The sequence below is a fragment of the Cinclus cinclus genome, chromosome 3 (assembly GCF_963662255.1).
Source record: "Cinclus cinclus chromosome 3, bCinCin1.1, whole genome shotgun sequence".
In the NCBI taxonomy this organism is placed as follows: domain Eukaryota; kingdom Metazoa; phylum Chordata; class Aves; order Passeriformes; family Cinclidae; genus Cinclus; species Cinclus cinclus.
In genome coordinates this window covers 9,301,590-9,328,797 of record NC_085048.1, presented here as the reverse complement: position 1 = coordinate 9,328,797, position 27,208 = coordinate 9,301,590, and the positions used below count along the sequence as shown (strand labels likewise).

Below are 27,208 nucleotides of genomic sequence, written 5' to 3'. Positions count from 1 at the left end.
ATCCCGTCTCTCCTGTTTCTCAGTGGTGCCCTCCAAGCCCATCAGGCTTGTCAGTGATGTCACATCCTATTTCTTTACCTCCTCTCTCCAGCATCAGCACGACCAGGCTTCCACTGATCTGCACGAGGTTTTGACAGCTTAGATTGAGAGCATGACCCTCACAGCAGTCACAGGAAGCAACCTTTTGATGACATCAGTGGTACAGAGACATTGCCTTTGGTAGAAAATAGCTAAATTGCATTCTGAGAGTATTTAATGAGTTCAAGGAGAGACTGGTTTACATTTCTTTTACCAAAACTCAACAAAATGATAGGTTTTCATACATTGTTAGGATTTTTTGGGTGACTAAAGTACCACAAGGAAGATGTCACACTGACCATAATGCTTCTCTATGGCTTTAACAGCTCCACACCTCCAATTTAATACCATGAATCCTTGGTACTTGATCATAAAAACAATATACCTGAGGGTGAGAAACCATGGTAGCAGTTAATGCAGCAAGAGTCAGTGGGCTGTGAGGTCTTTTTGTTTGCTGATTACTTCAGACTCTGAGATTCCTGAGCACTCACTGAAAAAGATCATAACATCAGATGCTCTGGTTAGGGGGTATTCCACTGCAATTTGATGGTGCCCATTTATTGCCAGGTTATGCTGGTAACCTCCTGTATCTGACATCCTAAGCAAACAAATACATACTAACCTTCCCATCCAGGGCAGCATCGTCGAATCACAGAACACTTTGGGTGGAAGGGACCTTAAAGATCATCCAGTTCCAACCCCCTGCCATGGGCAGGGACACTTTCCACTAGACCAGGTTTCTCAGAGCTCCATACAACTTGGTCTTGAGCACTTCCAGGAAAATCCACAGCCTCTCTGGGGAACCTGTTCCAGTTTCTGAGCACCACTACAGTAAATAATATCTTCCTAATATCTAATCTAACTTGCCTCTACTCTGAAGCTACTTCCCTTGTCCTATTACTACAGTTCCTGAAGAAGATTCCCTCTCCATCTTCCCTGTAGCCCCTTTCAGATACTGGAGGTTTGCTATGAGTCCTCAACACAACCTTCTCTTCTCTGAGCTCAAAAGCCTCAACTCTCCCAGCCTGTCTCACACAGGAGGTGCTCCAGTCCCCACATCAACTTCATGGCATCCTCTGGACTTGCTCCAACAGCTCCATGTCTTTCTTGTATCAGGGGCACCAGAATTGTGTGTTGTAATCCAGATGGGGCATCCTCACTGGAGCAGAGGGTCTGGAAGAGCATTCAAGGATCATTGAATCTTCCTCTGATACCTTCTGGACTTTTACTGCTCACTAAATGTCAAAAGTGGCTTTTGAAAAAGTATATATTACAAATCAAATTTTCCACTGACTCCAGGACTTTCTCCTGAGTCAACAGAAAAACCTGCTTTGTTGTTGTAAGGCCAATGGGGGAATCATATGGAGGGTGCTGGGAAGCAGGGTGATAAAGCACTGAGATGTTCTGTTCTCTCAGTCACCAAATCTTCCCTGAGTGACTCACTCCATGGCAGTTTTGGGTTAGCCCAGAACAGTACTCCTTACAACAGCCAAAAGCAAATCACTCTAGGGACATATGACAATATTTGGCTGTTGAGCATTCTCCTTGTTTCCAGTAACGTGCAGCTCAAGGACTTTCCAAGCTCTGAGTGGCATAACCACCACTTGACTGCTTTTCCACTAATCTAACCAGTGTCTCCTTGATCCCATATAAATTTTAAGCATCCATCTTGGTATGACTAAAACTTGGTCCCTAAATATCTAGAACTAATCAATCCTTTAAGCAGCTTTATTGACTTCTGAACTCTCACAGCAGCACTTAATTTGACAATTAATTTAATTTACCACTTTCCAGTGCTAGTATCTTTACTCGAAGCAGTACACAAGATATTCCCATCACTTGAATTCTTCATTAGGTTCAATGCATGACTTGAAATAACAATATGCAGGAGGCTTTAAAGGAAGATCAGTGATATGGTGAGGGCTGAACAAAATGGATCAGGAGGGTTTAAAGATGAATTAAGGAAGAAATGGGCACAATAGAGAAAGCGATTGACTAATTTACTCCAGTTGTTGATGTTGAGATGAAAAGTAAGAATATAGATATAAGAATATAGATAAAACTTCACAGTAAAAGCCTTCTGTCTTCTTGACCCACAGATGTTTAAACTGTCACAAACGTGTGATCACTTCAATTAATATGAAATGTGGTTGATGCATACACACACAAAGACTCAAGAATCCTTGGTGAATTTGTGACAGTCACATTTTTAAGTGAACCATCACTGCTTCCTGGTACTCAGTATTAAATCTAACAACCTCAGGGACTGCTCATTTACAGTAGGCAATGCCTTAGTGGCCCGTGAGTGTGGTGGATTTTCACGACCTTAAATCAGAAGTTGACTTGTGTATTCTGCTGTAGCCAGCTTCTTTGCAGAAGTTAACATCTGGGCAAAAATTAGCAGAAATATCAGTTTCAATTAATATATTGTTTTACAACTCAACCCAAATTATCACTGACAGAACTAGACCTTAAGTGCTACATGGGAATTAACTTTCCTAAAAATTCACCAGCTGAACAGACCTGAGCAGATGACCCACAACTCATCTGTGAAATAAGCATCTTGGAGAAGTAATTTGTTTAGCTGTGACCCAAATAATGAAGTATACAGTGTTAGTTGTCAGTTAATGCTGTTACCATAAAGCAAGCAGAATGTTATGCAAAACAAGAAGCTGCTTACAAGGCAATAGAGATACCTATTATGAGTTCTAGCCAACCTCCGCATCTTTTTAAGGATTTAATTATAACTCTTTCTTGTCAAATCTTTTGATGAACTCTATTACTGATGTTAGAAGGTGATGACTGTCAGCCAAGAACTACATTAGAGTCCATAATTGAATTTCAAGAGTTGTCAAGAGCAGGCTAATCAAATAACTGCTACTAGAAGTAAAATATGAAAGAAAGAAAAAACCCAAAGTTCTCTTCTGGCAGGATGCAAAGTATGTTGTATAGTCTCCCTATGTCATTTCTAATACTATGTTCAATTTTTCTGGGCTACCTTTCTCTAACATTTTTCTCTTGTATAATAATGCTTCATTATATATAATGTATTCAATGACTGTAATTCACCTCTTAGTGCCCAAAAATATGACTGCAGCTAGACATTTGCATTGTAAAACAAAAGCATAACACCAGGGTTTATGAAGGATCTTTTTATATTAGTTTCTTGACAGAAATGCTAGATTTTTCTCCTGAAGTAAAATACTGGCCTCACAGCAATCTTAAAAATCTAGCACAGGAAACAATTAACAGCTCTTCCTTCCCTGCATTTAGGTAATTTGACAATTTTAGGGAGAGCCAGGGAGAAAAATATTACTTGGCCATTCAATAAGGGTGAAGAACTACACTCACTCTACTGATCACTACATCCATGGCATGCAGTTTGGAAGTTTTAGCAGTGTTCAAATCTATGTGATGGGCTGTGGTCCAGAAATACAGAAATGCAAGCAATGTCCCCAAACAGTGCTGAGTAACATGGAGATGATGCTCCCTGTGCCCCCAGTTAAATACAGGGGCTGTTCACGACAGCAGGGAGTGCAACAGGAAGGCTGTAAATTCAGGCATCACCCTGAATTAATTTTTCCTGACTGTTATTCCCTGCCTGTTCTTGGGCAAGGCATTTATTTTCCCCTCACTGCTTTTATTCACTTTTTTTTAATCCTAATTGCACCAGGACACTGGGGGACAGACAGGACCAAGTAGTACCCTTGGTTCTGCCTTTAGCTGCTCCCAAAGGAAATAAGAGCACAGCTACATTTTTCGTTTCACAGTTATTTACACTTTAACACCACACAGCACTCCTCCTGAGCTAAATGGAATCGATTCTTTGCTGCTACTGTACAACCCAGAGAAGAACAGCAGTGACAGTAACACCTGCGGGTTAGCAAAATGTTTTATTACAGTAAAACATACCACACACAGAGGAGAACCAATGGTTATATTTTATCTGTCCCATCAAAGCAAAATATCTTTATAATATTCCCACTGGGTTAAAAAGAAAATGCTAATAGAAATAATTTCATTATTAAGAATATATAATGCTTTCTATTTATTTTGGTCTATATTAGAAAGGAAAATATTGGGATGATGATATGGCTTAAATATATTAAAATTTTCCCTCTGGGGAGATTGTCTTCACCTCTAGTTACATAAGACATGGAATGAGTTCAGGAATCTCCACATGACAGCAGGTATCAACCCACATTAGGTGTAAATTTGGTACCTTCAACCAGAGTGCCTGAGCTTGGCAAGAAGAGGAGAAGTCTTGGATACCTATTCGACAATGTTTTTTTCCTGCATATTAAAATTTCTTCAGTATATTTCCTTCCTATTTTTTTCCCTCTACATAATGCCTATTTTGTCTTCCCTGGTTTTAACCATCACATGGCAAAGAACAGACCACCATCTTATCACACAAACTTATTTTAGCTTAGTGGAATTGATCACCATGGCTGGTTCTTCAATATTCTGGGAGAATTGAAGGAATAGGAGAGAAAGAGTGACTACAGAGAGCAATTCAGATTTCCTCCATTAACACACCTGCTCTGAATGACCTCCTGGAGAAATCTCTCTCACTCCACTAACTACAGTGGAAGCCTGGGAAGACTTGGCTGGAAAAAAGTAGCCCTTGTGAATCTGGAGTTCACAGGAATCCTACAGCATCCAAACCTCCTAGGCATTGCAACCTCCATCTATATCTGGAGAGTGCTCTTAGCCACTGTCAGCCATCTGCTATTCTTCCCAGGAATCAGAGAGACATGGCATGGTCTTTGCAGGCCTTAAGTTCTCTCACAAGTTGGCATTTGTGCAGCAATTAAGGCAGCAGATTGTCAGGTTTATCTGGGATTTCAATGTTCCACAGAAAGACAGAGGAACTGTTAACTATATTTAGCAGTTCCTGTTAAAAATTACAGAAATACCAGTCAGGGAGGAAAAGGCTGCTACAAAACGCACTGGATAGAAGGAAAATGGCCTTTCCACTGAACTGAAACACACTATCTGAAAATCACAGAACAGCATCCTATCATGCCTCAGACCATTTGCTGGACATTACTCACAGCTGCCACGTGTACAACATCCTCATGACCTTCAGTCAACTGGCCAAAACTGCACTATGCTGATACTAAAATAGCAGTAGACAATCTGTAGTGCTACATCCTTGTCCACATTCCCTGTAAAACACTGAAAATCTAAGGCAACATTAGATCACAGCTGCACTGTTTTGAAAACATCACAGGAAGGTTCTGCTACTCAAACTTGCTCTCTGTATCCTGGTACACAAATGAGCACTGTGACAGTAGAAACACCTGGTCAATTCTTGCTGCTGTCACTTGAGCTCACTGGGAGGTGGGACCAAGAAGGCATCATCACATTTTAAAAATACATATACTCAAAAAAGACTGGTATCCTGGTTGTTGATAGATTCATTTTCCTGGATATACTGGAGAATATCCACTTCATTCATCATCTGAATCCTGTTTTCCTTTTGCTTTGCCAGTGAAGGTGGATTAGTGCTCCTGGGGGCAACTGCTGGCTTCTGAGGCAGAGGTGGTTTTGGTGGGACCTTAGGTTTTGATTTGGAGGTAACCTCTAAGAGTTTTTCAAAATCATCTTCAACTCTGGAATGAAAAGAAAACATCAGTAACATCATGGGAATTTCTGAATTGCTTTTTGTTTTATAAGAAAATGGAATCTTTCAAAACAAAGCTTTCTCCAGGAAAGGATCTACTCTGATGAATTTCTCTCTCCATTCTCTCTCCATGTTCCCTTAAGAATCATCTTTTTTATTATGTGGCTTTTCAGTTCACACAAGTTAAATTATACAAGTTAATTTTACAGAAAATTTCAAATGTTTTCAAAATTCATGTTTTCAAATGTCTAAATTAAAGGTAATTTGTGATTACTAAAAACACCGAACTTTATTTTAGTTTGGGAAACAAATGTTTTTGATTTGTGACAGGATACTTTGCTTCCCCATAAATTTTCACGAGAAAGTAAAATTATCCACACTCAGCTCTGTTTCCTCTTCATCCCCATCACCCAAAACTGAGATTGAGACTCCTCATGCTCAATCATGAGAAACTATAAACACTAATGGATTTAAAAATTCTGTGTTCATATTTGGTTCTGGGACACTGAAGAAGTTTTGCAATCTGTGACCATATGCAACAACTCTTTTTGGTGATAATTTGCTTCTGATTCCTACTGAAATAACCCAGAACAACTCAAACAGTTCAGAGTATTTTCTACCTTCACTGTTTGACCCTATCAGATATGCAGCAAGCTGTGTGTACCCAACTCTGTTCCCACATGAGCTGTCAAAAGATTTTAAGAGAGCCCTTGTCATAGATTATCTTGTGACTCCAAGAACTGTGTGCCTTTGGAAAGTCAATATATGGAATAAAGAAAAAGAAGGATGCTCTCCAGTGGCTCCACTGACTGGAACAGGATATGGTACTGGAGTCCAAGGAATATGCCTTTTTAGTTTCTTCTTCTCCATTACCCATAGTAGGCAGTCCCTGGAGCATGAATAAATCGTTTCATGTGATGTATTTTTTGGTTCTTCTTCTCATCTGCCTTTTGTAGTTAGAATCATGGGATCATTAAATATCCTGAGCTGGAAAGGACCTATCAGGATCAACAAGTCCAACTCCTGGATCTGCACAGGACATCCCAAGGATCACATCATGTGCCTGAGAGGACTGTCCAAATGCTCCTTGAGCTCTGTCAGGCTGCTGCTGTGGCCACTGTCCTGGGGAGCTGTTCCAGTGTTTAACCACCCTCTGGGTGAAAAACCTTCTCCTAATATCCAGTTTATAACTTCCTCACTGCCAGGCAATGAGGCATCTTGGGGGGATACCCAGACCCCTGTGAAACCCCTGTGATAATTTCTGTTTCCTAAACGTGACAGCGATTCTTCCCTTTCTCTGTTCACCAGTTGTCCTAGGAGAGGTACTGTAAATGCCTCTACCACACAGCAGTACAACTGCTGGGGCTTTCTGCAGATGGTTATAAGTAAAGCTGAGCTTTTCCATAATTTGGGAAGCAACTGATGAGGCAACTGTCCAGGATGACCAGGAACATGATTGAAGAATCAACATCTCTGAGACACTTTATTCCTCCATCCCCAGTGAATATTTTTTGAATGTTAAAACCATAGGATTTCAAGAACTATAGCCTCCTCAAGATAAAAGATCCCACAATTACTAAGATAAACTGTATGATTTTGAGAGCTTCTTTTTTGTGTTCATTAAAACCTGAGAGGAACTTACAACTGTACAGGCCAGGCTGAGACACCCACCATGAACTGGCCATTAAGTCAATAAGGATTAGCCTAAACTTTCTGGCATAGAAACAGTCAGAACTCTTTAAGGTAAAACCATTCCTGATACCAGAGAGATCTTCTTGTGGCTCCCAAAGGGAAACTAAAAAGGAATCCCTTTTAACCAAGGCTGCTCTTGTAAAACCAATAGCATGAACACTGCACCTTGAACTCTACCTATGATATTCCAGCAGGCAGCACCTCAAATTGCATCCTCTAAGTAACTCTGGAGATTATATTCTCTTTTATTTAGATAAGATTTCTGATGTCTTTTATTTTCCATAATTCCTTGTGGGTGACAAATCCTACTTAAATTACAAAACACACTCAATGTGTTTCTGAATTCCTCATGTACAAAGAAATTAATTTCATTTAAATCCAGGCCTTTCTGTTTGTTGCAAACTCTGATATCCAAGAGATATCACACCTGCAATCACATTGCCAAGACATGTTCTTGTTCTCTTTGCTGTGTAATAAACAAAACTTGTTAGGGCTGGTATTTCTGAAGCCTCCCTTCTTGGCATAAACAAATAGCGAATGAATCAGCGTCCATGTCATAAAGTTTTGTTTAAATAATAGAAAACATAACAAGCAGAGAAACAATACACAATATATATGGAGACCATATGGAGGAAGCAGTATTCTGAACTGTGTGCACTACCCAGAAAGGGGAGCAGCTCACTAACCTGGTATGATGGTACAACTTCCTAAATTCTCTACTCCAGTTTCTGTGCTAATCATAGCAACAAAACCACTCAGCACAGCCAAAAACATACCCCCAAAAGATCGAGTCCACTAGGTTGTGGGGGTCTTTAGGGGGTGGGGGTTTGGTGTTCTGCTTTTAAGCCAAAGAAAGTCTGGGAGCTAATGATGTAATTTCCTTTTTCTGTTCTGGATTTTTTCAAGACCTTGGTTAGACAGAAGTCTCATAGAGAGAATACAGCAGATAATACGTGGTCTGTCTCAAAACCTGCTTTCAGCACTGCAGTACTAGGCAATCTGTTTGATCCCCTGCTGTTTGATCATGTGAGACACAACTGTCTTTGCAGAACTAAAGAGGTAAAATGCAAAATGCCTCAGGCAGAGATAGAAACAAGGACTTCTATTTCTTGAAAGCAAATGAATTGTTACAGTGCATAACTACCACCATATTTAGCTCCAGGCCAGGAGGAGGAAGAAAAAAAAATCAAGCAACGATTCTAAAACAAAAATAAAGGAAGAACCTTCCCACCCCATCTTTTTATAGACAATCAGGCACAAAATCCATGTAATTAATCATTCTTTAATTAGTCTGTTTCTTTTTCTGTAAAAGAAAAGCAGCACCACATTGTTTAAAATTCCTGCCATATTGTTGTGCTGATTCACAGAGACTATTGGTGGAAATTCTCTCTGACACAGAAAGCAATCAAAGCCCTTACTGAAGAAAAGCTGTCACAAAGCCCTTCATGACTGCTGGCATGTGGACTTCCAGACAGTAAATGAGTTCTTACTTGGAGACAGATGCAGCTGACACAAGAACATCAACATTTTAGATGTAATTTCTCTGGACTTTGTCCCTTCTCTCTGGACCAGTTCTTTGAGACAAGAGTGACTGACTGCATGTACAACATGATGGGGACAGTGACCTCTGCTTACTGTGAGTGCTTTAATGAGGAGAATCTGTAATAAAAGCAAGAGACAAAGACTCCCATAGTTTGCTAAAGTATCCCAAAAGCTCAGTTGGGATACTCAGTTGGCTTGAAGTTCAGTTGGGCAACTAACTGCAGTTCTTGCAGAACAGACTTTCATCTTTTGTTATCTTATTATCTTTATTTTGTCTGGTGTTAATTCCAAGTATGAGAGATAACTTGGTGAAGCCTTGGGGAGTCCTGTAATACCACATCTACAACTTGGGAAAAGACTTGTGCCCAAAAATAGGCAGGAGACTTCAAAGAATCTGTGGCCCATCATGTCTGCTATGGTCAGGAGAGACAGTGTGATGTCCAGCAAGGCCCAGGGAAAAATACAGGCTGGAGTCAAACCCAGGAATGCCAGGCACTGGGGGCTGTGAAGGAGATCTCTCTCCTCCTGCTTCAGCTTTCCCCTGCAAGCCATTACAGGTAAATACACAGTGGTATTTTAACCAGGGCCAAGAAATATGTCTGGACACTGGAATGTGACAGTCATTATTGTTTAAATGCTGTGTGGCTTTGGTCTGGGAGAGATTAGCCCGACAGAGACCATTCCCTGGAGGCAACTGCACATAGTCCCTTTGTTCTGCAGCTGCAGAGTCCAACTGGAATGGATGCAGCCTGGTGGTGCTGCCTGGCCAAGTGCCAGAGAACAGGCTCATCAGTGCAGCTAAGTCTCACAAGCAGCCCTCTGAGGAAATCTGCCTGCTGGTAACATCACTCACCTAGGAAATGAAAAAAGTAAAATTTTCCAGTCTGAAAAAGTTCAAACCTCTCTCCTGCCTCTCTAGAAAGTTCCCCAATCACCAGCCAAAGGCACAGCTGGGGCAGGGAAGAGCAGGCAGCTTCTGCCCCTTGAGCTGATGATGTCTGTCAAAAATGCAAATAACCTGGGGTGAAATAGTTGATATGTGGTGGTTCTCAAGCCCAACAAAAGCATCTCTTGCTACACTGGGACTCCACATTGCCTCTGTACATTATGCTACACAACCTCGACATGTTCCTAGGTAAGGATTCATGTTTCTGGTCTAGCAAAAAGCTTTTTGTTTTGTTGGCAAGTTTACTTTATGGTTTTTCTAATGCTTGTAAGTAGCATCCCAATACATGACAGGAATGAAAAAATAAATGCTTAAAAACCATCCCCGAAGAATTTGTTTTTCTGCAACCTACTACAGCCAAATCAAGGACCTTTCCCCACAGTTTGGTCATAGCAAGCAAGAGAAATTGCCATGGATTGGTCAAGAGAAACTGCCCTGGAGTGGTCACCAAATTTCTTACTCGGTTATTGTAACTTTCTCTTGCCCAAATAACCCTTTCCCCAAAGGATCTACATTTAAACCCTCTGGAGTTTCTCAAAGCTTTTTTTTCCACCTATAGTGTTCTCATACTCTCAGAACAGTGAGCATTGGTGCTGGAGATGCTTCTCCACATGACTCCTGGACAGGTTGAAGATGTGTTACTCTCTGAATTCAGTATCTGATACTGCCTGCTGAAAGAAGAACACACAAACTTTCTGCTTCAAGGGTGGCCAACCTTGGCAAACCTGAAGCTGAGAAATCTGCTCAAGAAAGTCTATGGACTGAACAGTGCCTGGGGTGCATTTTCACAAACAGCCTCACCCTTAAAAAGTATAATGCTCCTGAAAGGGTTATCAGTGTAATCCTAAGAAGGAACACACCAGATCTGCCATCACAGGGCAGCAGAACTGGGATCCTGCTGCTGACACTTTTTTTCAGCACTGGAAAAAGACAAATGTTGTGCTGACAGCTGCTTCCTTCCATCTCAGCTCCCTATTCATTATCAAAGGTGAAGCTAATTAAATCTCTCCTAAAAGGCTGCTTAGGCAGCTGTGATAATTATTTCAGGCTAGGATGTGTGATAATTTATGTAATTCTGTGGGCACACAGAGCTGCTGCAACATTCACAGGATCAAGTCCAGCATCGGTTGCCCACAAAAACCTGATCCATCACACCAGGCAGGCATGATTGAGATTAATGAGGCAGAAGACTTCATGCCTGCAGGGCTGGCATCATGGAGACATGATGGGATGGGTCCTGGGACTGGAGAGTTGGAATGGAAGGATCCAGGCTCCTCAGGAAGGACAGGCAGGGGACACGAGGAGGGACTGTCACCCTCTGTGCCAATGACCAGCTGGAGTGCACAGGGCTCAGCCATGAGCCTCAGATGAGGAGCTATCCAAGAACTCAGGGATCAGGATTAAAGGGAAGGCAGGGACAGGTGACATTATAGTGGGGGTCTGCTACAGGCCACCAGACCAGGAAGAGTGAGTGGATAAGGTACTCTACAGACAGGAGCAGCTTCACATTCACAAACCTTGGTCCTCATGGAGGACTTCAAGCACCCCATTATCTGTTGGAAGGACAGCCAGCAGGGCTTAAGCAATGCAGAGGTCCCTTGAATGCATTTGAGGATGATTTACTTCTCCAAGTGACAAAGGAGCCAACAAGGAGAGATGCTAGGCTGGACCTCATTCTCACGGACGAGGGACTTCTGGGGAATGTGAAGCTCAAGGGCAGCTGGGCTGCAGTGACCATGAAATGGTGGAGTTTTGAGTCTCTCATGGCAGTGAAGTGGGTGCTCAGCACACTCAGTACCCTGGATTTCAGGAGAGCAAACTTTGGCCTCTTCAGGGATCTGCTTTGTAGAGTCCCATGGGATAAAGCCCATGAAATCTCCCACTGCACTTACAACATAATTGGTTCTTCTCAGTGCTCAGCATTTTTTAATGTAAAGTTGGTGATTCTATTTAAAACAGTAATTCTCATTTCATATGAAGAAGTATCCACAGAGAGCACAGTCTTGAGTTTGCAATGAGAACATTTATCAGATTCTCTTCTCCCTCATGTTGTGACAAGCACAGCCCACGCACATTTTGCAGACTCATTTGTCTCCTTAACAGCCTCTGCCTCATGAGTTACAGCCACTGCTGAGGATTCACTGCTGTGCTGACACTGCTGAGGTGCTACTGCTGCTACAACCATTCAGATAACATAAAGATCACAAAGGATCTGGCTGCTCCTGTGTTCTGCTCTGAACATTTTCTTCTTCCCATCCCCCTTTGGAAGAAGGTTTTGCCCTCCTCTGCCTTAGGCAGCTCTCTTCTAACTCTGACCATGATTCACAGTGAGTCAGACACTTCTCAGATCCAATACACACATGTGAGCAGACCCTGAGCTACATGTGAATGTTCACTGCACCAGTGAAGACCTCCCACATCTGCATTATTCAGCTACTCCACTGGAGTGCAGTGAACATGTCCAGGTTTCTGAACCTACCACAGACCTTCTGGTGCATCATAGCTCAGGACAGTCCTAGATGTTAACAAAATATGTCCAGGTAAACTTTTGGTATGACAGAAGTGACTATGTCCAAGAGGCCAAGATGTTTCTATTTCCATTTCTAGTAGCATATCCAGCTCTAGTCTACTAAAGGGATGGGTTGTCACAGCTCCTACTCTGATCTGAGGGCTGCAGAGAGATTTCTTCAGTCCCTTTCCGGAGAGTAATTGCACATATACAGGGCAAAAGCAAGATTTATTCTCAGGCCTCAAAATAAGCTCGTGCTCCCATGCCAGGGAGATTGCAGAGTGCAGCTTACGTTAAACGTTTTCTCACCACAAAGGGTCACCACCTGGAAAAGACAGTGGTACTGCCCTGCAAGAACATTCGACACCAGTTTGGTGGGAAGGGAAGGGAAGGGAAGGGAAGGGAAGGGAAGGGAAGGGAAGGGAAGGGAAGGGAAGGGAAGGGAAGGGAAGGGAAGGGAAGGGAAGGGAAGGGAAGGGAAGGGAAGGGAAGGGAAGGGAAGGGAAGGGAAGGGAAGGGAAGGGAAGGGAAGGGAAGGGAAGGGAAGGGAAGGGAAGGGAAAGGAAGATTCAAAACAAAGTGCACTTTGCCCTACTACTGGACAAAGTTCCACTATGGGATTTCAGGTGACCACAGTGAATTTGCATAGAGGGGAGATGAAGCGTTGCATTAGGCTAAAAGAGAACTGCTACTCCTCCTCCCCTCTTGGACAGCAGCTTCTCCTTTACCCTCAACTGCCTTGCATTGAATTCACCAGCCCTCTATGATGTGCAGATAACACCATCAACTGGGTTTATCAGGGGAATTTCAGAGGGTGTTAGGCACCTGAACAGGTCAACAGATCCTGACCCATCTGCCTATATCTCTTGCACAGCCAGGAGCTGCCTCTGGATTCCCATAACAGCTTTCCCATTGGAGACCCCTGGCATGATTTTCTGTTTCATTACATGTATTCACTTCCAATTGGATCTTGATGATTTATCAACTATTGGAAGCACTGAGACAAAGCAGGAAAAAAACAAAAACTGCTGGAATTTAAAAGAAATTAAATGTTTTCCCATGAGTTCCCATAACCATCCAAGTGTGCTGTTGTTGCTGATGATCCCAAACTGATCTGAAAGCACAGTCTATTAGTCTCAGAGCAGACTTCAGAGACCTTTCTCTTAACATATATAATCCAAAAGAGATTAACATGACAGATGGAGAAGTTCTCTCTAGCAGACAGAAATGCAAGGACTGCACTGGAACAGGCCCTTCTCCTGCAGTCATATGAACTCTCTGGATGAAGTGCTGTATGCTGAGATCACTAGCAGACAAGAAAATATTGCAAGCACACATGTGTTTGCTCCCAGTATACCACAGCATGGAAATCAGGACATGTCTTGCCCCATCAGCTTCTATAAACATCAGGTGGGCTGTCAGGGTGTAATGCAAGATGGCACCCAGCCCAGTATAACCTTTGTTTAAAGTAAGTCAGGTATTACTGCTGAGACAGCCAGCACTCTTCCATGCGTAGAAAGCAACAGCTGCAAAATTACCTGCTTCAGGAGAGGTTTGAAACCACACACAGAGTCTCTCTCCTGGGTTTAGTACCTGCTGTGGAAATCATACATCCTAACAGGAGCTGGTTGACACAAATTAGCACTGGAAGCAGGCTGGCTTCATCATTCAGATGCCAGAGACCCAGAAGGAATGAATTTGACTCATTATTGCAGCACAGATTCCCTGCGTCTCTCCAAGCACTGATTCCCTGCTTGATCTCTGGAGGATTATCAGTGCAGGCAAACCAGCCCTGTGAGAGAGATGTCAGGGATAAATGCATTATGTGCTGATGTGTTCCAGTGCAACAACACTATCAAGGGAGAAGCAATATATTATACCCTCCTGTAACTCTGAGCTCCAGCCCTCCTTCCCACTAGATTAAAAATTAAATGCAGGGTGATAAAAACTCCTTTACTGCTGTGGAGGTACTCACAGGATCCCTCCTGGAAGCATGCATGGAAGCCTGTGAGCCATCAGCATGAAAATCATTCCTTCTGTGGCAAGAGCCCCTGATTTCAGGCCCCTGAAGCTGAACTGCTCTTTATCTCTGGGCTTTGTTTCCTACTTTTCACAATGGAGGTCAGGTTCCCTGTGGATTGTTTGCAGGAAGCAGAAGTGTCATGTTAGAAAACAAGAACAAGATAGCACACCTTGGGCCTTCAAGGCTCTTCCTTTGGACTTAGGGAATAATTTATTGCACCCCACCTTTCTCAAAGGGTCTTCCTAACTTCCTTTTTAATGTGTTTGAAGTCCAAGCTCCATGACACACATTACATTTTACTTGTCAATACAAGTATTGATTCACAGTTTGCATTCTGAGTATTTAAGCTTTGTCCCCAAATTAATCCCTTTTAAGATCTAAACATTTCAGACCACCTTCATCCCACATGACAGATTTGAGATGAGTACCTCAGCAGCTCCTCAGTGTCCTCCTCAGGATCCCTGCTCAGCACATCCTTGCTGTGCTCAGAGGCAGCTGGCAGCAGCAGTGAGTCACCCAGTCTCACCACCCCACCGAGGTCTGGGTCTTCAAATAGCTTCAGATCTAGAAAGGGGAATCAGAAGCTGCTGTAGTTAAACCATGCTATGTACCACAATGCCTGCACTAATGCTAACTACTAAATCTGGCTAGTTGGGTTGAAAAAACAGATCATGTACACAATTCTTTTTTTAGTAAAATCTTCCAGTCCCCTAAGTGCAGTGATACTCTGCACTCCAAGGACTTGGTAAATCTACCCTTCTTTTGATAAATCTTGCATTCAAAAGTAGGTCACATTTCTCTTGTTAGTCTGGCCTAAGTGACTGTAGGACAGCCAGCTCCCACAGACCTTAATATCCTAGTTCCAAATGTTTACAGAGAACAGCTATGGGAGCTACAGGTTTCATTTGTTCTTTCTAGATAATTCTGCTCAGCTGAAGATTTGCCTTAACATTTCCAAGTCATAATTTAGCCTGTATACTATGCTTCACTGTAATTTAAAGGCTCAATTATACATATGCTTTAGATAAAGCAATCTGTGTATATACAAATATAGAATAGGTTTACTCTCTTTCATCTTTCTTCTGGGATCAATTGATGAGAAATCTTTTTCTGGGCCAAAGAGTCCTTCATTTGGATCCACCTCCTCTTCAAAAATGGTTAATTTGGGCTTCCCTTCTTTGGCTGGAGGAGCAGATGTCTTCTTTGTTTTTTTAGTTCTAAAACATAAGAGAAAAGAAAGTTAGCTGCAACTTTTCATATAACAAGCAAGACTTATGGCTAGAAAATCTCATAAGCTGAAAATAGATGGTGGGAGGCTAGGAAAGGTTTAGACAAAGGTACACAGGCATCTGTTAATTGCTGGCAGGAATGGGTTACTGAGATGGAGGGACAGTTGGTCTGGCATTCTCTAGCTGGACCCATGTTGTGTATTCTTTATGTCTGTCAAAGGCCCCAAAGGGAGTGGGAGAAAGCAGAGCTAACAATGCTGTACTGTGCAAACTACTACTCAGAAACATTTAAGCAGTTTTACTCCTCCCACACAGAAAGCTTAAAATAAGAAAGAACAGTTCCATCAACACTGTTTGAGACAGACAGGAAAGGATGGCTTGAAATACAAAATGCAGGTTGGTCCATTGCACTGATCCCTGTGGACAGGTTTTGAAAAATTCCTCTGGCTCCATTTCCCTGCCAGCTCCTGATGCTGTTTATGATTACTGCATACTCCTTTCATAAAGGTATTAGACACTCCCCTCATTTGCACATGGCTTAAACAAAGAGAGTTGACTCCCCCTCCAAGGGCAGAATGAAATGCACCTGCCTTTTGCTGTCATACCCAGGACTCACATTCCATCAGCTGAAGCTACAAGTTAGCTCTCACAATAAGGCAGCTTGAGTTACGAGGCAAACCAGGTTGCACAGAAAAAAAAAAATTAGATGAAAAAAACCTTTGGGTGTAAAGTCTGTTATAAATGAGAAACAAAAGGTCTAAATATTTAGCAAAATTTAGATTGCTTTATTTGATACAGACGGAGCAAGGAGCACTGGGGAACGTGAGGGGTCACTGCCCACTCCACGCTCCCTCGAACCTTGGTTTGCAGCTCCTTTTTATAGCATGGTTTTCCTTGTAGTAATCAATAATTGTTATTTTTTTGTTGTCATAATTCTGCCAGGTAAGCAGTGGTGGTCAAAAAACATTCATGGGACTGCTGTGTGAAATCTTCAATTTGTCAAGTAACCATTTGGTTTTGGTAGATAAAGAACAGCAGAAGTGGGAAGTCTGGTCTTAGCAGATAGGTTGCAATTGATTACACAAAGGCAGGAAATCTGATTTTGCAAAATCTTTCAGGCTGTGGGAAAACCTCATTTCACAAACTGGTACCAAATACAATTTACTTAGAAAACACAATATTCATATCAGGGGGATTTAAACAGAATGGTTTTAATCACATATTTCCCTTTATCTAGTTCCATGTCTTATCTAAGTATTCTGGTTTACACAAACTCCTAAACTTCTATGATCAACACGAATCTTTTAACAATCATCACAAGTCCAATTCAAACTAGGTTGAAAGAGAAGCGGTCCCGAGTACAACATGCCCTTCCAATGTAATTGCCATATTTCAGAGATCTTCACTCTCAGCAGCCCTGCAGGTTTGCAATTGCAGGTCTTGCCATTTCTAAGGCAGCCCCTTTTGAGTGCCTCTTGCAATGGAAGATCTGATCTTCTCCTCTGCAGAGAGCAGGTCAAGTTTCAGCCTAGAGCAAACCCAATTATCAGCACTTAGCATGCCACAGTCATCAAAAACTAAGAACAAGGTCAAAAGATTACACACACATTCCAAGTACATGAAAGAATCTTGCAAAATCCTCTTCCAATTACAGCTGCACACAAAAGCAGAGTCCAGTTACTTCCAGTTATTTTCACAAGTTTATTATCAACAAACTGGAACTCACAGATAATTATTACCTTGCTACCATCTCTTTGTGCCAAATGCAGCCCAAGAGCAAGCCCCATGCGGACCTTAAATATTGATTTATTTGGAAATATACCCTATTTGATACTATAAAGGTATCTGCAGGTGTCATCAACTACTATTTATGACAAAACCTTCATTTTAAAGCAGAAGAAAATTTACTGATTTTTTTTTGCATTCATATTCTTTAGGGATGTATGCCTTGAGTAACTCTGAATTTGAGCTACTTTTGAAAGCTCAGTTCCATGGAACTGCTTCAAACTGAAGCATTTGTAGAAGACCCTTCTTCCAAAACCTGTCAAGATCTGAAGTTGTGGTATGTACAGGCAGCTTTCAGCCAGGATACCTACACAATCTCAAATTCATTGCTTTATTAACTGCAGTAAGGTATCTATCACTCAAATGAGCCTAAGTGTTAAAGGAAAATGTAAACCAAACAACAACAAAACCAAAGAGCAGTAGCACTGAGTCTTTCAGAGCTGACAAACTGATTAAAAAAAAGATTTAGTAAATACAAATAAATCCGATCTACTGGGGAAGAAACAACTTTTATTTGCATAATTCATGCCTCACGAAGTATTCTTTGAGAGGTGAATGACAACACAGGTGAGGATTTGCCAACCTACAGAATGCCAAAAGTCTTTGACAAGACCTCTGGTGCATTTAGAGAGTTACAACAGCTCTCCTGATGCATAAGAGCCCATCGTGGCACAGGTAATTATATACATGAGCCAGTACACTGCCAAGCACCAGATCTCCACCCCAGGAAAGTTAGCAAGGAATTTACTACTAGTTAGCTCAAGTATTTGCAGCAAACAATATCAGAACAGCCAGAAGAAAGGGAAGAGAATCATAAAGAGTGTCATACAGAACAGCAAGTAAAATGGAAATAATAGAACTGAAAGGTCCTGGTAACAACCTTCTGTGTAATCTGGCACCAAACCAGCCCACTGTCATAGGCTCACTTTCTGTTTGGCCAAGGGACCCCACTGGCAGCTACAGGGCACAGGGCCAGAACCCACTGGGCTTGACTGGTTCTGGTAGGAACAGGAGGAAGTTGTTTTTCTCCCTTCAAGTTGTTTCCCCTCACTACCCTTCTAAGGAATCCACTGTTGGACTGCCAAGTAATTCCAGCAGATCCATACAGGGACACTGTTGAGATCAGTCTCTAAGTGGGAAACAGGATTCCCACGGTTCTGTATTTAGCTGTGCCAGTCCAGACTAAACTGCTGGGCAGAGGTTAATGGATGAGAAGGGGGTGTGTGAGAAATTTCAGAGACAGTCTGAGGTTCTGCATCTGTCTGCCCACCCATCCCCTCTCTATATATTGGTGCTACCTCCCCATAAGCAGGGCCCAGGGACTCTGCTGGAGCCAAGCTGATAGCGAAGCCCCGAGCTGGCAGGCATGCAGAGAGGAAGCTGCAAGGACAGCTCATTCGATGATCATGATGTACCAGGGTGCAGTAAACTTGTGTAGGAATGTAGAGTCTTTGGGGAAGACAGAATGAAGGAACATTCAGTCTTCCAAAGTATTACTGTACCCAAACCCTGCACTTCATTAGCACTTTCTTCATACATCACGCTCACAACCTTGGCATATGACATTTTGAAACTACCAGCACCCAGCTGGCAGAAGATGACCTGTGTTATTGCTATTTCTTCATTTATGAAACAAGTGAACTTTTGGAATATTACTCTACTGACTTTTAAAACCTTAACAAAAACCAAATCAGCCCTAAAGACGACATATCCTTTGTTCAGCAGAAACTATTTACCCAGTTGAGCCTACTGATGTCTACAGGGAAGGAAGCACAGGGAGAATAACTCAAATAACACTCCTGTCTCCTGCTCTGACTAAAAAGGAGCCTCCCAAGTGACTGTACATAAAGACTGGCCTTCTAACTGACATGGAGCAAAACTGGATGATCAAAGGTTAGAGTATATGAATCTACCTAGTCAGGCTGCTGGAACACTCTAAAGTCCTGGCTCTAAAGTCCTGAGACTCCTGGCTCCCACATGATACTCAAATCACCCATGAAAATATCAACAAAACCCTGGATGCAGACACTTTCAATCTTCACTCACTTTGTGAGTTTTGTGAATTCTCCTGTCACTGTTTACTGACACAATGTAGGTCATTCATCTGTCAGGTCTCACTGGCACAGCAGCAATGCACAAGAGCTTTCTGGTCAGCTGTGGAAAACAGCAACAAGGATGACTAAGACACTCCAAAGTCAGAAGATTTCCAGACCTGTGTGTGATAGCTGTTTGTGAAACACTGGAATGACAGATCCAATGCTGGGTGACACTGGTTTAAATCATAGTGTGTCTAATGTGCTCCATACAGAGAGAAGTCCCTGCCCATGCTCAGTGCTCGGTTAAAGCAGTGATTTCTTTTAAATCAAGAGCACATGTAATCTCAGCATACATGCAGAAGTTTTCAGATGTCATTATTCTGAAAATATGACTATCTCTTTTTTTATAGAAATAAGATTATTCAGAAAAGGAGTGCTACAGTAATATAAAAAAAAGACTTATTCAGAATATACATACTCATATATTAGGTATCCATGGAATTTTACAAGGGAAGAGGTCATGAATATAAATGGACATCCCAGCTCCCACAGATCTATGTTCAGGCTTGAACAAAAAAGCTACAGCTAGAATAGCAGCAATATTAGTACATCTTCTTGAAAACCATGTCTGAAAAACAAAGATCCTACACACTAGTTTGTTTGTGCAGAAAACAAAATGTCATCTGCTGCTTGCTTTCTTTTCATTCAGCAGTGCTCATTTTCCAGAGCTGCCTGATAATTACAGACAGGACAAAAGGGGTCATTCTCAATTGCTCTGGATGCAAAGCATGCTCAGTAGAAAGTCGAAGCCCATCAGCTCACACAGCCTCAGTCCTAAGCATTAAACCAGCACGACAAGTCCTGGCTGCAGGGATACTTCACCTCACATAGCTCTTTTTCTTGTGGACATCATACTACGTTACAGTATTTTAAAAGGCGTTGGATGTCCCAAAGTAAGATAATATGCAACTGATGGAATAAATCTCCAAATGGAAATAATTTGGAACCAGAATATTTCATTGCAAAGTTTGTCTGCTGCAGCTCTGAGATTAGGTCAGCCTTGGATTATTGTTCCAGCAGAGCAACAGATGGAAAGAAAGCCTGAAGGAACAGATTTTCAGTAGTTCAGCTCCCATTCAAGGACCTGCTTTTGTGCTGAGATTTTTCTGAAGGGCTCAGAACTCAAGAGTACCTGTTCTACCAAAACAATGGCAAGATGTGTTTATAATCTGTCCTCAATTTTTCTGATTATATCACTCTCCAACATAATTGGAAAGCAGATGAGAAGACCACAGATGGACAACTTCTGTTTAGTACACAGCTCATTAGCAATAATCATAATGTAGAAACATTTCCTAGAATTTTTTCAACTAAATAACTAATAAAACACTCAAACCCTCATAAATCTGGCAGGGGAACAATGGTTACAGAGTAGATTGCAAAGAAGGAAAATTACCATAAAGGAACTTTCTTTATAATTTTCCTCTGATTTTCTAGACTAAACCAGAGTGTAAGACTTGTTGAAACAAGTTAAGGACAACAAAAGACAAGTTTCAAAACATAATCAAGAGTAAATTAAACCACCATGGTCCAGAACAAGAGAAGCATAATAAAGTTGTTCATAATGATGTGAAAAAGCCAAAAATACTCACTAGTATTTTGGGTTTTACCTGCAAAGCAGCAAAATGGTACTTTCAGAGCTTCTGACAACAGGAAAATTTTTATTATCCTAATACTCATGTAAATGATGAACATTTTCAGATATGCAATACGAGAAAACGCACTAAGGTGTTTTGGAAAAAACTGGCCAGGCATTTTCTGTACCCTGGATGTAACTACTCAACACATTTTAGAACTCCAGGGAGGTTACAGAGAGCTAAAAATAAAAGCTATTTTAGAAATCAGAAAAGTTAAAAAAGTAGAACACAAGCATGGGCCAGTGAGCATTGCCTTGACGCTCAGTAAAATTACAGAAAGGCAGATTATCACATATAATCAGTCAGTTAATAAAACAGCATTTATTACTAAAATCTGGCCAGAATCATGCTATCTTCTTTTCATGAAGAAAATTATAAATCAGCCTTGATTAATAATGGTATCTTACCCAAGGTGTGACATAGCAATCCTAACAGTTCCCACCATTTACTTCTAAAGCAGGAGCAGGACAATGGAAGTTTCTCTCTTCCAGATCCTGGAGACAGTGATCTTACTGCACCATTGCAGAAACCTACTTCTGTGTAGAAATCCTGAGCTATCTCTGCATTAACTTGGACACTGAGATACCTCAAGCAACAGGGAATAAAACCACAACACTCTTTTTGTAGGACAAGGAGACGAGAATATTATGTGTCTATGAATTAGTAAAAGAGCTAAAAGGCAAAAATGATGGTGGCAGCATCAGGGCTTGATGCATATCAGCTTTTATCATGCCCTTAATTCTCTTTCTCTATTTGTATGTCTGTCAGGACTTGATTTCAAATTGATAAAAGGAAAGAAACATTGATTTTTGCTCTGCTTCCCTCTTCTGGTACACCTTTTATTTTCCTTATGTCCAGCCTTTACAATTTCTACCCAGTTCCATCCTTTTTCCCCTTTTCATCCCTCCTCCTCACTTTCCCGATTTTTTGGCCAGTATCAGACATTTTCTTGCTCCAGCTCCAGAATCTGCAGGGTTGCCTTACCCTTCCAGACTGACAATAAGGCCTCCTTGTCATCTTGAACTCCCTTCTTCACATCATGTACCTCTTACTCTCCAGACCTCTGTTCTGGACTCTTCTTCTTCTGCTTTAACCCTAAAGATTATTACCATTGCTCAAATTATGCTTTTGAAAAAGACTACAGGCAGTAACTGAAGGAGAAACAGATAACTTCACTTGGAAAGTGGTAAAATGTAGATGAGAAAATGTAAAGGGGGAAAAAAGGATAAAACTAAGCAGAAGTAACAGTAAGCAAAACAAGAGAAAGGGGAGAGGTTGAAACTGATCACAAATGGTAACTAGCTGTAACTCCTAGCCCCTAAAAATAAACAGTGTTTATCAGTCAGTTTTCAATAAAAGGCAAAATTCATGTCAAATCTTAAATAAATGCAGAATCTTTCTGAAGAAACAAAATTGTATCAGGAAATAAAATGGGGGAGAACAGTTTGGACTTTAAAAATGGTGCAAGACATTATCCCTTGGTTTATTTTCTTTAGAGTAAAATTCAAGCTAAAGTCATTGCTTTCAGGAGTTACTTCTCAGGAAACTTTCTTTTAGCCCTATAAAATTTATACTCTAAGAAAAAAAAAAAAATCCATTCTCTTACATTGATTGATGATTGTTGCAGGTCTGTAGCTCCAAAAACTAACAAATTCTTGAGTAAGTACTTGAGTAAGTGTTGCATGCCTGTAAAGTGATGTCTACATGCAGTATAACTCAGCAATAAAACATGCCAAAATAATTTAAATTTGACCACTGTAATGAAATCAACCTACCAACATTGGTCCTTTATGAGATGTTCTTCACAAAACACCCTGACAAGCTTCACAATCCAAGTCACCCAAGCTGAAACAGTGTGTAAGAAAAACTTGCTAGTAAGTATGTTTTCTGCCAAAACTCAACAGATTTGGGAGCAAACGCTTAAGAAGAAAGCCTCACAAAGAGGGAATTAAAGGTACTAAAAGTATGCAATGTCATGCTGAGAATTCTTACACATAGCACCTAAAAGTGACAAATGGAAATAGTAACCATTCTGGAGAAGTGACTGGTTTCTTCAACATTGAAATGGTGAAACCTGCTCCACTCCTGACATGAACATACTATTGTGGGTTCTTGTTAGATCTATTTTCTGAAAAAGCACTGAACATGTGAATAGTTGATAGTTCATTTTCAGATGTGTTTGGCACTTAGACCTCATGGAACAACAGAGTCACAGAATGGTTTGGGTTGAAAGGGACACTAAAATCACCTATTCCAACCCCCCTGTTGTGTTCTGGGACACCTATCATTAGATTGCTCAGAGTCCCATCCAACCTAGCCTTGCACACTTCCAGGGGTAGGGCATCCACAGCTTCTTTGGGCCAGTGTCTCACCACCTTTATTGTACTTGTATCTCATCTAAACCTACCCTTTTCCATCTTAACATTAAAAGTTTTAAAGTGTTGTCTCACTACAGGCCTTGGCAAGGTCTGATCAGCAACTGTTTGGTGCCTCCTTCCAGTGACAGGCAACCTGTTTGCAACCACTACCTCTACTTAATAAAGTTTTAATTTTGGTTTATTTAATCTTTACCTCCTCACAACAGAATGCAGTCCAGTCCCCTGGACTCACACTGTGCTCCTCAGGAGATAATTTCCACTTTGCTGCTGCCTCACCTGAATTCCCTCCTCATCACATCCTAAAGCAGAAGCGGTACAAGAGCCCAGACTGCAGACACTACTTTAATTTTTCTCTGTCTGTGAACAGAAGAGCTTCCAATAGGATAGAGGATGTTTGCATAAAAAGCGTCTGGCCTCTGTAATCCCTGACATTCCATATAAAACAGTCTGAAGGGTACGTTTCCTTTTCTTTGCCTGGTACCTGCACAGACCAATAGCCTACAAAAAACCTCTAGCAACCTTCATATGATGTTCCAGTCTAGAATTTTGCCCAACATCCCTGTACACCGTATCTAAAGAGCTTATGAAAAGCTCAAGAGGGGCCAGATACCAAGGCAGTGATCATATTCCAGCAGTAACCAGGAGAGATGATGGGGCTGAGCCTGGTTCCCCACTGCCGTCCCTCCCCCACATCTTGCTGTTCACAGAGGTCACTTTTTCCCCTTGGCTGCACCATGGGTAAAACAAACCTCTCACCACAACTCAGAGATGGCTCCACAGGAACTACAAGGGAGAAGGACACAGTGAGACATTGTCAGAGCTAAATGACACTGCTGTTGCAGACACTCTGGCTGCTGCCTCTCTTGCTGATCATGACAACATCTTCCATAAAAAGAGAACACTGCTTTCCTGCCTACAGGTTTCTTGTGATGATTTTTTTTTTAACGGAGGTAAGATAAAATTGCTCTGGGTGAAATATTCTCTAGGCCATTGATATACCTATTGCATGAAGCAATGCCACTTGTGATGCTGCAGACACTGCTGGGTCAGACTGTAGGAACAGTCACATCAGGGAGCACCCCAGACACAATCTCTCCCTCCCAAGCAAGACACTGGGGCTCTGCAGTGGCAGCTGCCTGGGGGCTGCTTTCTGCTGTAAGCAGAAAAACAGCTGACAAAATTCTGCATTTTTAAAATTGGATTCCTATTTACGATTTTATTGCTTACTAGCTTGATTTCTCAGCAGAGAATCTTTTGCAAGGTCAGTAGCTCCAGGGGCTGGGCACTAAGCTCCAGCTGACTGTCAGGCTGGAGGGGGTCCAGTGGGGAAGCACCACAAACCCCTTGGGGAGCATAGCGAGGCCAGGCACTGAACCACTGGAAGCTGCTAAGTGCCAGCAAGCCACAACACGTGACTGAAAGGAGAAAATATGAGTAGTCTTCACACGTGTTCTGGCTAATTATGCATGCAATCCAACTCATTGCTGGTGTTATTTCGCAGCCATGACAATATTCCAAAATCCTAACAAAATTCACTCCCCTCCTACTGGCAAAAAAATCTCTGAGCTCAGCCCAGCCAGAGGACACTTCCTATTCCCACAGCACTCTTCAGAGCTGGCAGATACATGATCTCAGCCCTCCAGCTAGTATCTCACATCCTCAGGGGATTATGACTTGACACAAACAACATGAGCCTGCAGATCCACTCAGCTGACTCCTTGAAGACCCCATTCCTTGCTCCTGCTCAGCCACCTGATGATCTGCTCCTGCCTGCCAGTATCTTGAGATGGCTGCATTAAATAAACACTGAAGATTCCTGTGCTGCAAGGGGTGCAGAGGGAAAATGGATCAGGGAACACAGACTATGGGTAGAAATGCTGGTAAACGTCTCAGGCTGTCATACCCCACATGACATGAGATCTCAGGCTTGTGTGGAGACAAAAAGCAAGAAATGAAGAGCTCCAAGGAGAGCTCTTTCCAGGCTTAGCTACTGGTCAGTCACAGTGTGAGCCAGGTTTAGCTACTGGTCACTTACCTGTGAGCTAACTTTGGGTCAGTTTGCTGACTCACAAATCCTAAATTCATTCAAAGAAGATGAAAGCTCTATGCTGTGAAGAATCTTGTACCATCTAGTAAGTTGGAGACATGAGAAATTACCTGAGGTTTGATAAAGGAGGATCTTTGGTTGAATACAGAGAGGGAACACAAACTCTATCACTGATCTGTGTCAGTAAGAGGGACGACTGGAAAAGTGCTGAAATGATGCTGATGAAAGCACAGAACTAGCAATTACAAACAACTGCACAATATTTTGAGCTTTGACTCCCTTGTGCTACAGTGGCTGTGGCAGTGTTGGAAGAAAAATGAACATTACAGACAGAAAACACAGACCCAAGGCACTTCAGAATTTGGATCCATAAGCTACAGAAATGCTACAGCAGACCTTTCACATGACACACAGTCAGGACAGAGGACAAGCACCACAGGGTCAGCGTGGTTGTAAACATACAGTACATCAGATATGGTCAAAATGCTGATTTGTAGGGATGACTTCTTCCTGTAGCCAAGTCCCTTCATGCTCCCCACCAAGCCTGGAGTTTGCATAGCAAGACTTTGGTAGCGGGCAGGTGCTACAGGGGTGGCTTCTGTGAGAAACTGCTGGAAGCTTCCCCATTTCCAACAGTCAATGCCAGCCAGCTCCAAGAGGGACTCCTCACTGGCCAAGGTCAAGCCCACCAGCCACAGTGGTAGAGCCTCTGTGATAGCATAAGTAAGGGGGGAAAACTATTCTGCAACTGCAGCCAGGAGAGAATGAGAATGTGGGAGAAACAGTCCTGCAGATGCCCAGGGCAATGAAAAAGCCAGAGAAGATGCTCCAGGTGCCAGAGCAGAGATTCCCCTGCAGACCCTGGTGAGGCAGCTGTGCCTCTGCAGCCCATGGAGGCCCATGGGAGAGCAGAGATCCACCTGCAACCTGTGGAGGATCCCAACCTGGATCAGGGGGATGCCTGAAAGAGGCTTCCCAAGAGACCCCACACTGGAGCAGGCTCCTGGCAGGACCTGTGACCCATGGACAGAGGAGCCCATGCTGGAACAGGTTTGCTGGCAGGTTTGTTACCCCAAGGAACAAGGATGTGAGAAGAAGGAACAGCAGAGACAACATGTAATGAAAGTGACACCAGTGCCCATTCCCCCTGCATTGCTGGTGGGGAGGTAGAGAAAATCAGGAGCGAAGTTGAGTCCAGGAAGAAGGGAGGGATGGGAGAAGGCATTTTATAATTCAATTTTATTTCTCATTATCCTGCTTTGATTTGACTGGTAATAAATTCTGTTCATTTCCCCAGGCAGAGCCTGTTTCGCCTGTGATGGTCACTGGTGAATGATCTCCCCCTGTCCTTCACTCATTGAGTCCATCATTATAATTTCTCTCCCATGCCCAGCTGAGGAGGACAGTGACAAAGTGGCTTTGGAAAGATTTTGACACTGAATTCCACAGCAGAGGTGCCATAAGCACAAGAGGCAGCAAACACACCTACCCTGCTGAACAAGAAGGCTGGTGGCAGGACTGTATCCATACTTTAAAACACTTGGCCTTAGTCTTCCCTTGCTCTCTGTGGCATTCTGGAATTAATGTTTATTCTGCATTTGTTTTTAAGTTCAAAGT

The 27,208-nt window shown here is 42.2% G+C and overlaps 1 protein-coding gene across 1 annotated transcript in view; it reads right to left on the bottom strand.

The window, feature by feature from the left end:
* Positions 1–5,467: 5,467 nt before the first annotated feature.
* Positions 5,468–27,208, bottom strand: part of HS1BP3 (HCLS1 binding protein 3) — a 54,450-nt gene continuing 32,709 nt past the window's right edge. Inside the window, exons 5-7 of the mRNA XM_062488446.1 lie at positions 15,485–15,636; positions 14,848–14,983; positions 5,468–5,696 (exon numbers count right to left, since the gene is read on the bottom strand). Coding sequence (XP_062344430.1) covers positions 5,468–5,696; positions 14,848–14,983; positions 15,485–15,636 — 517 coding nt within the window. The remainder of the gene's footprint in view (positions 5,697–14,847; positions 14,984–15,484; positions 15,637–27,208) is intronic.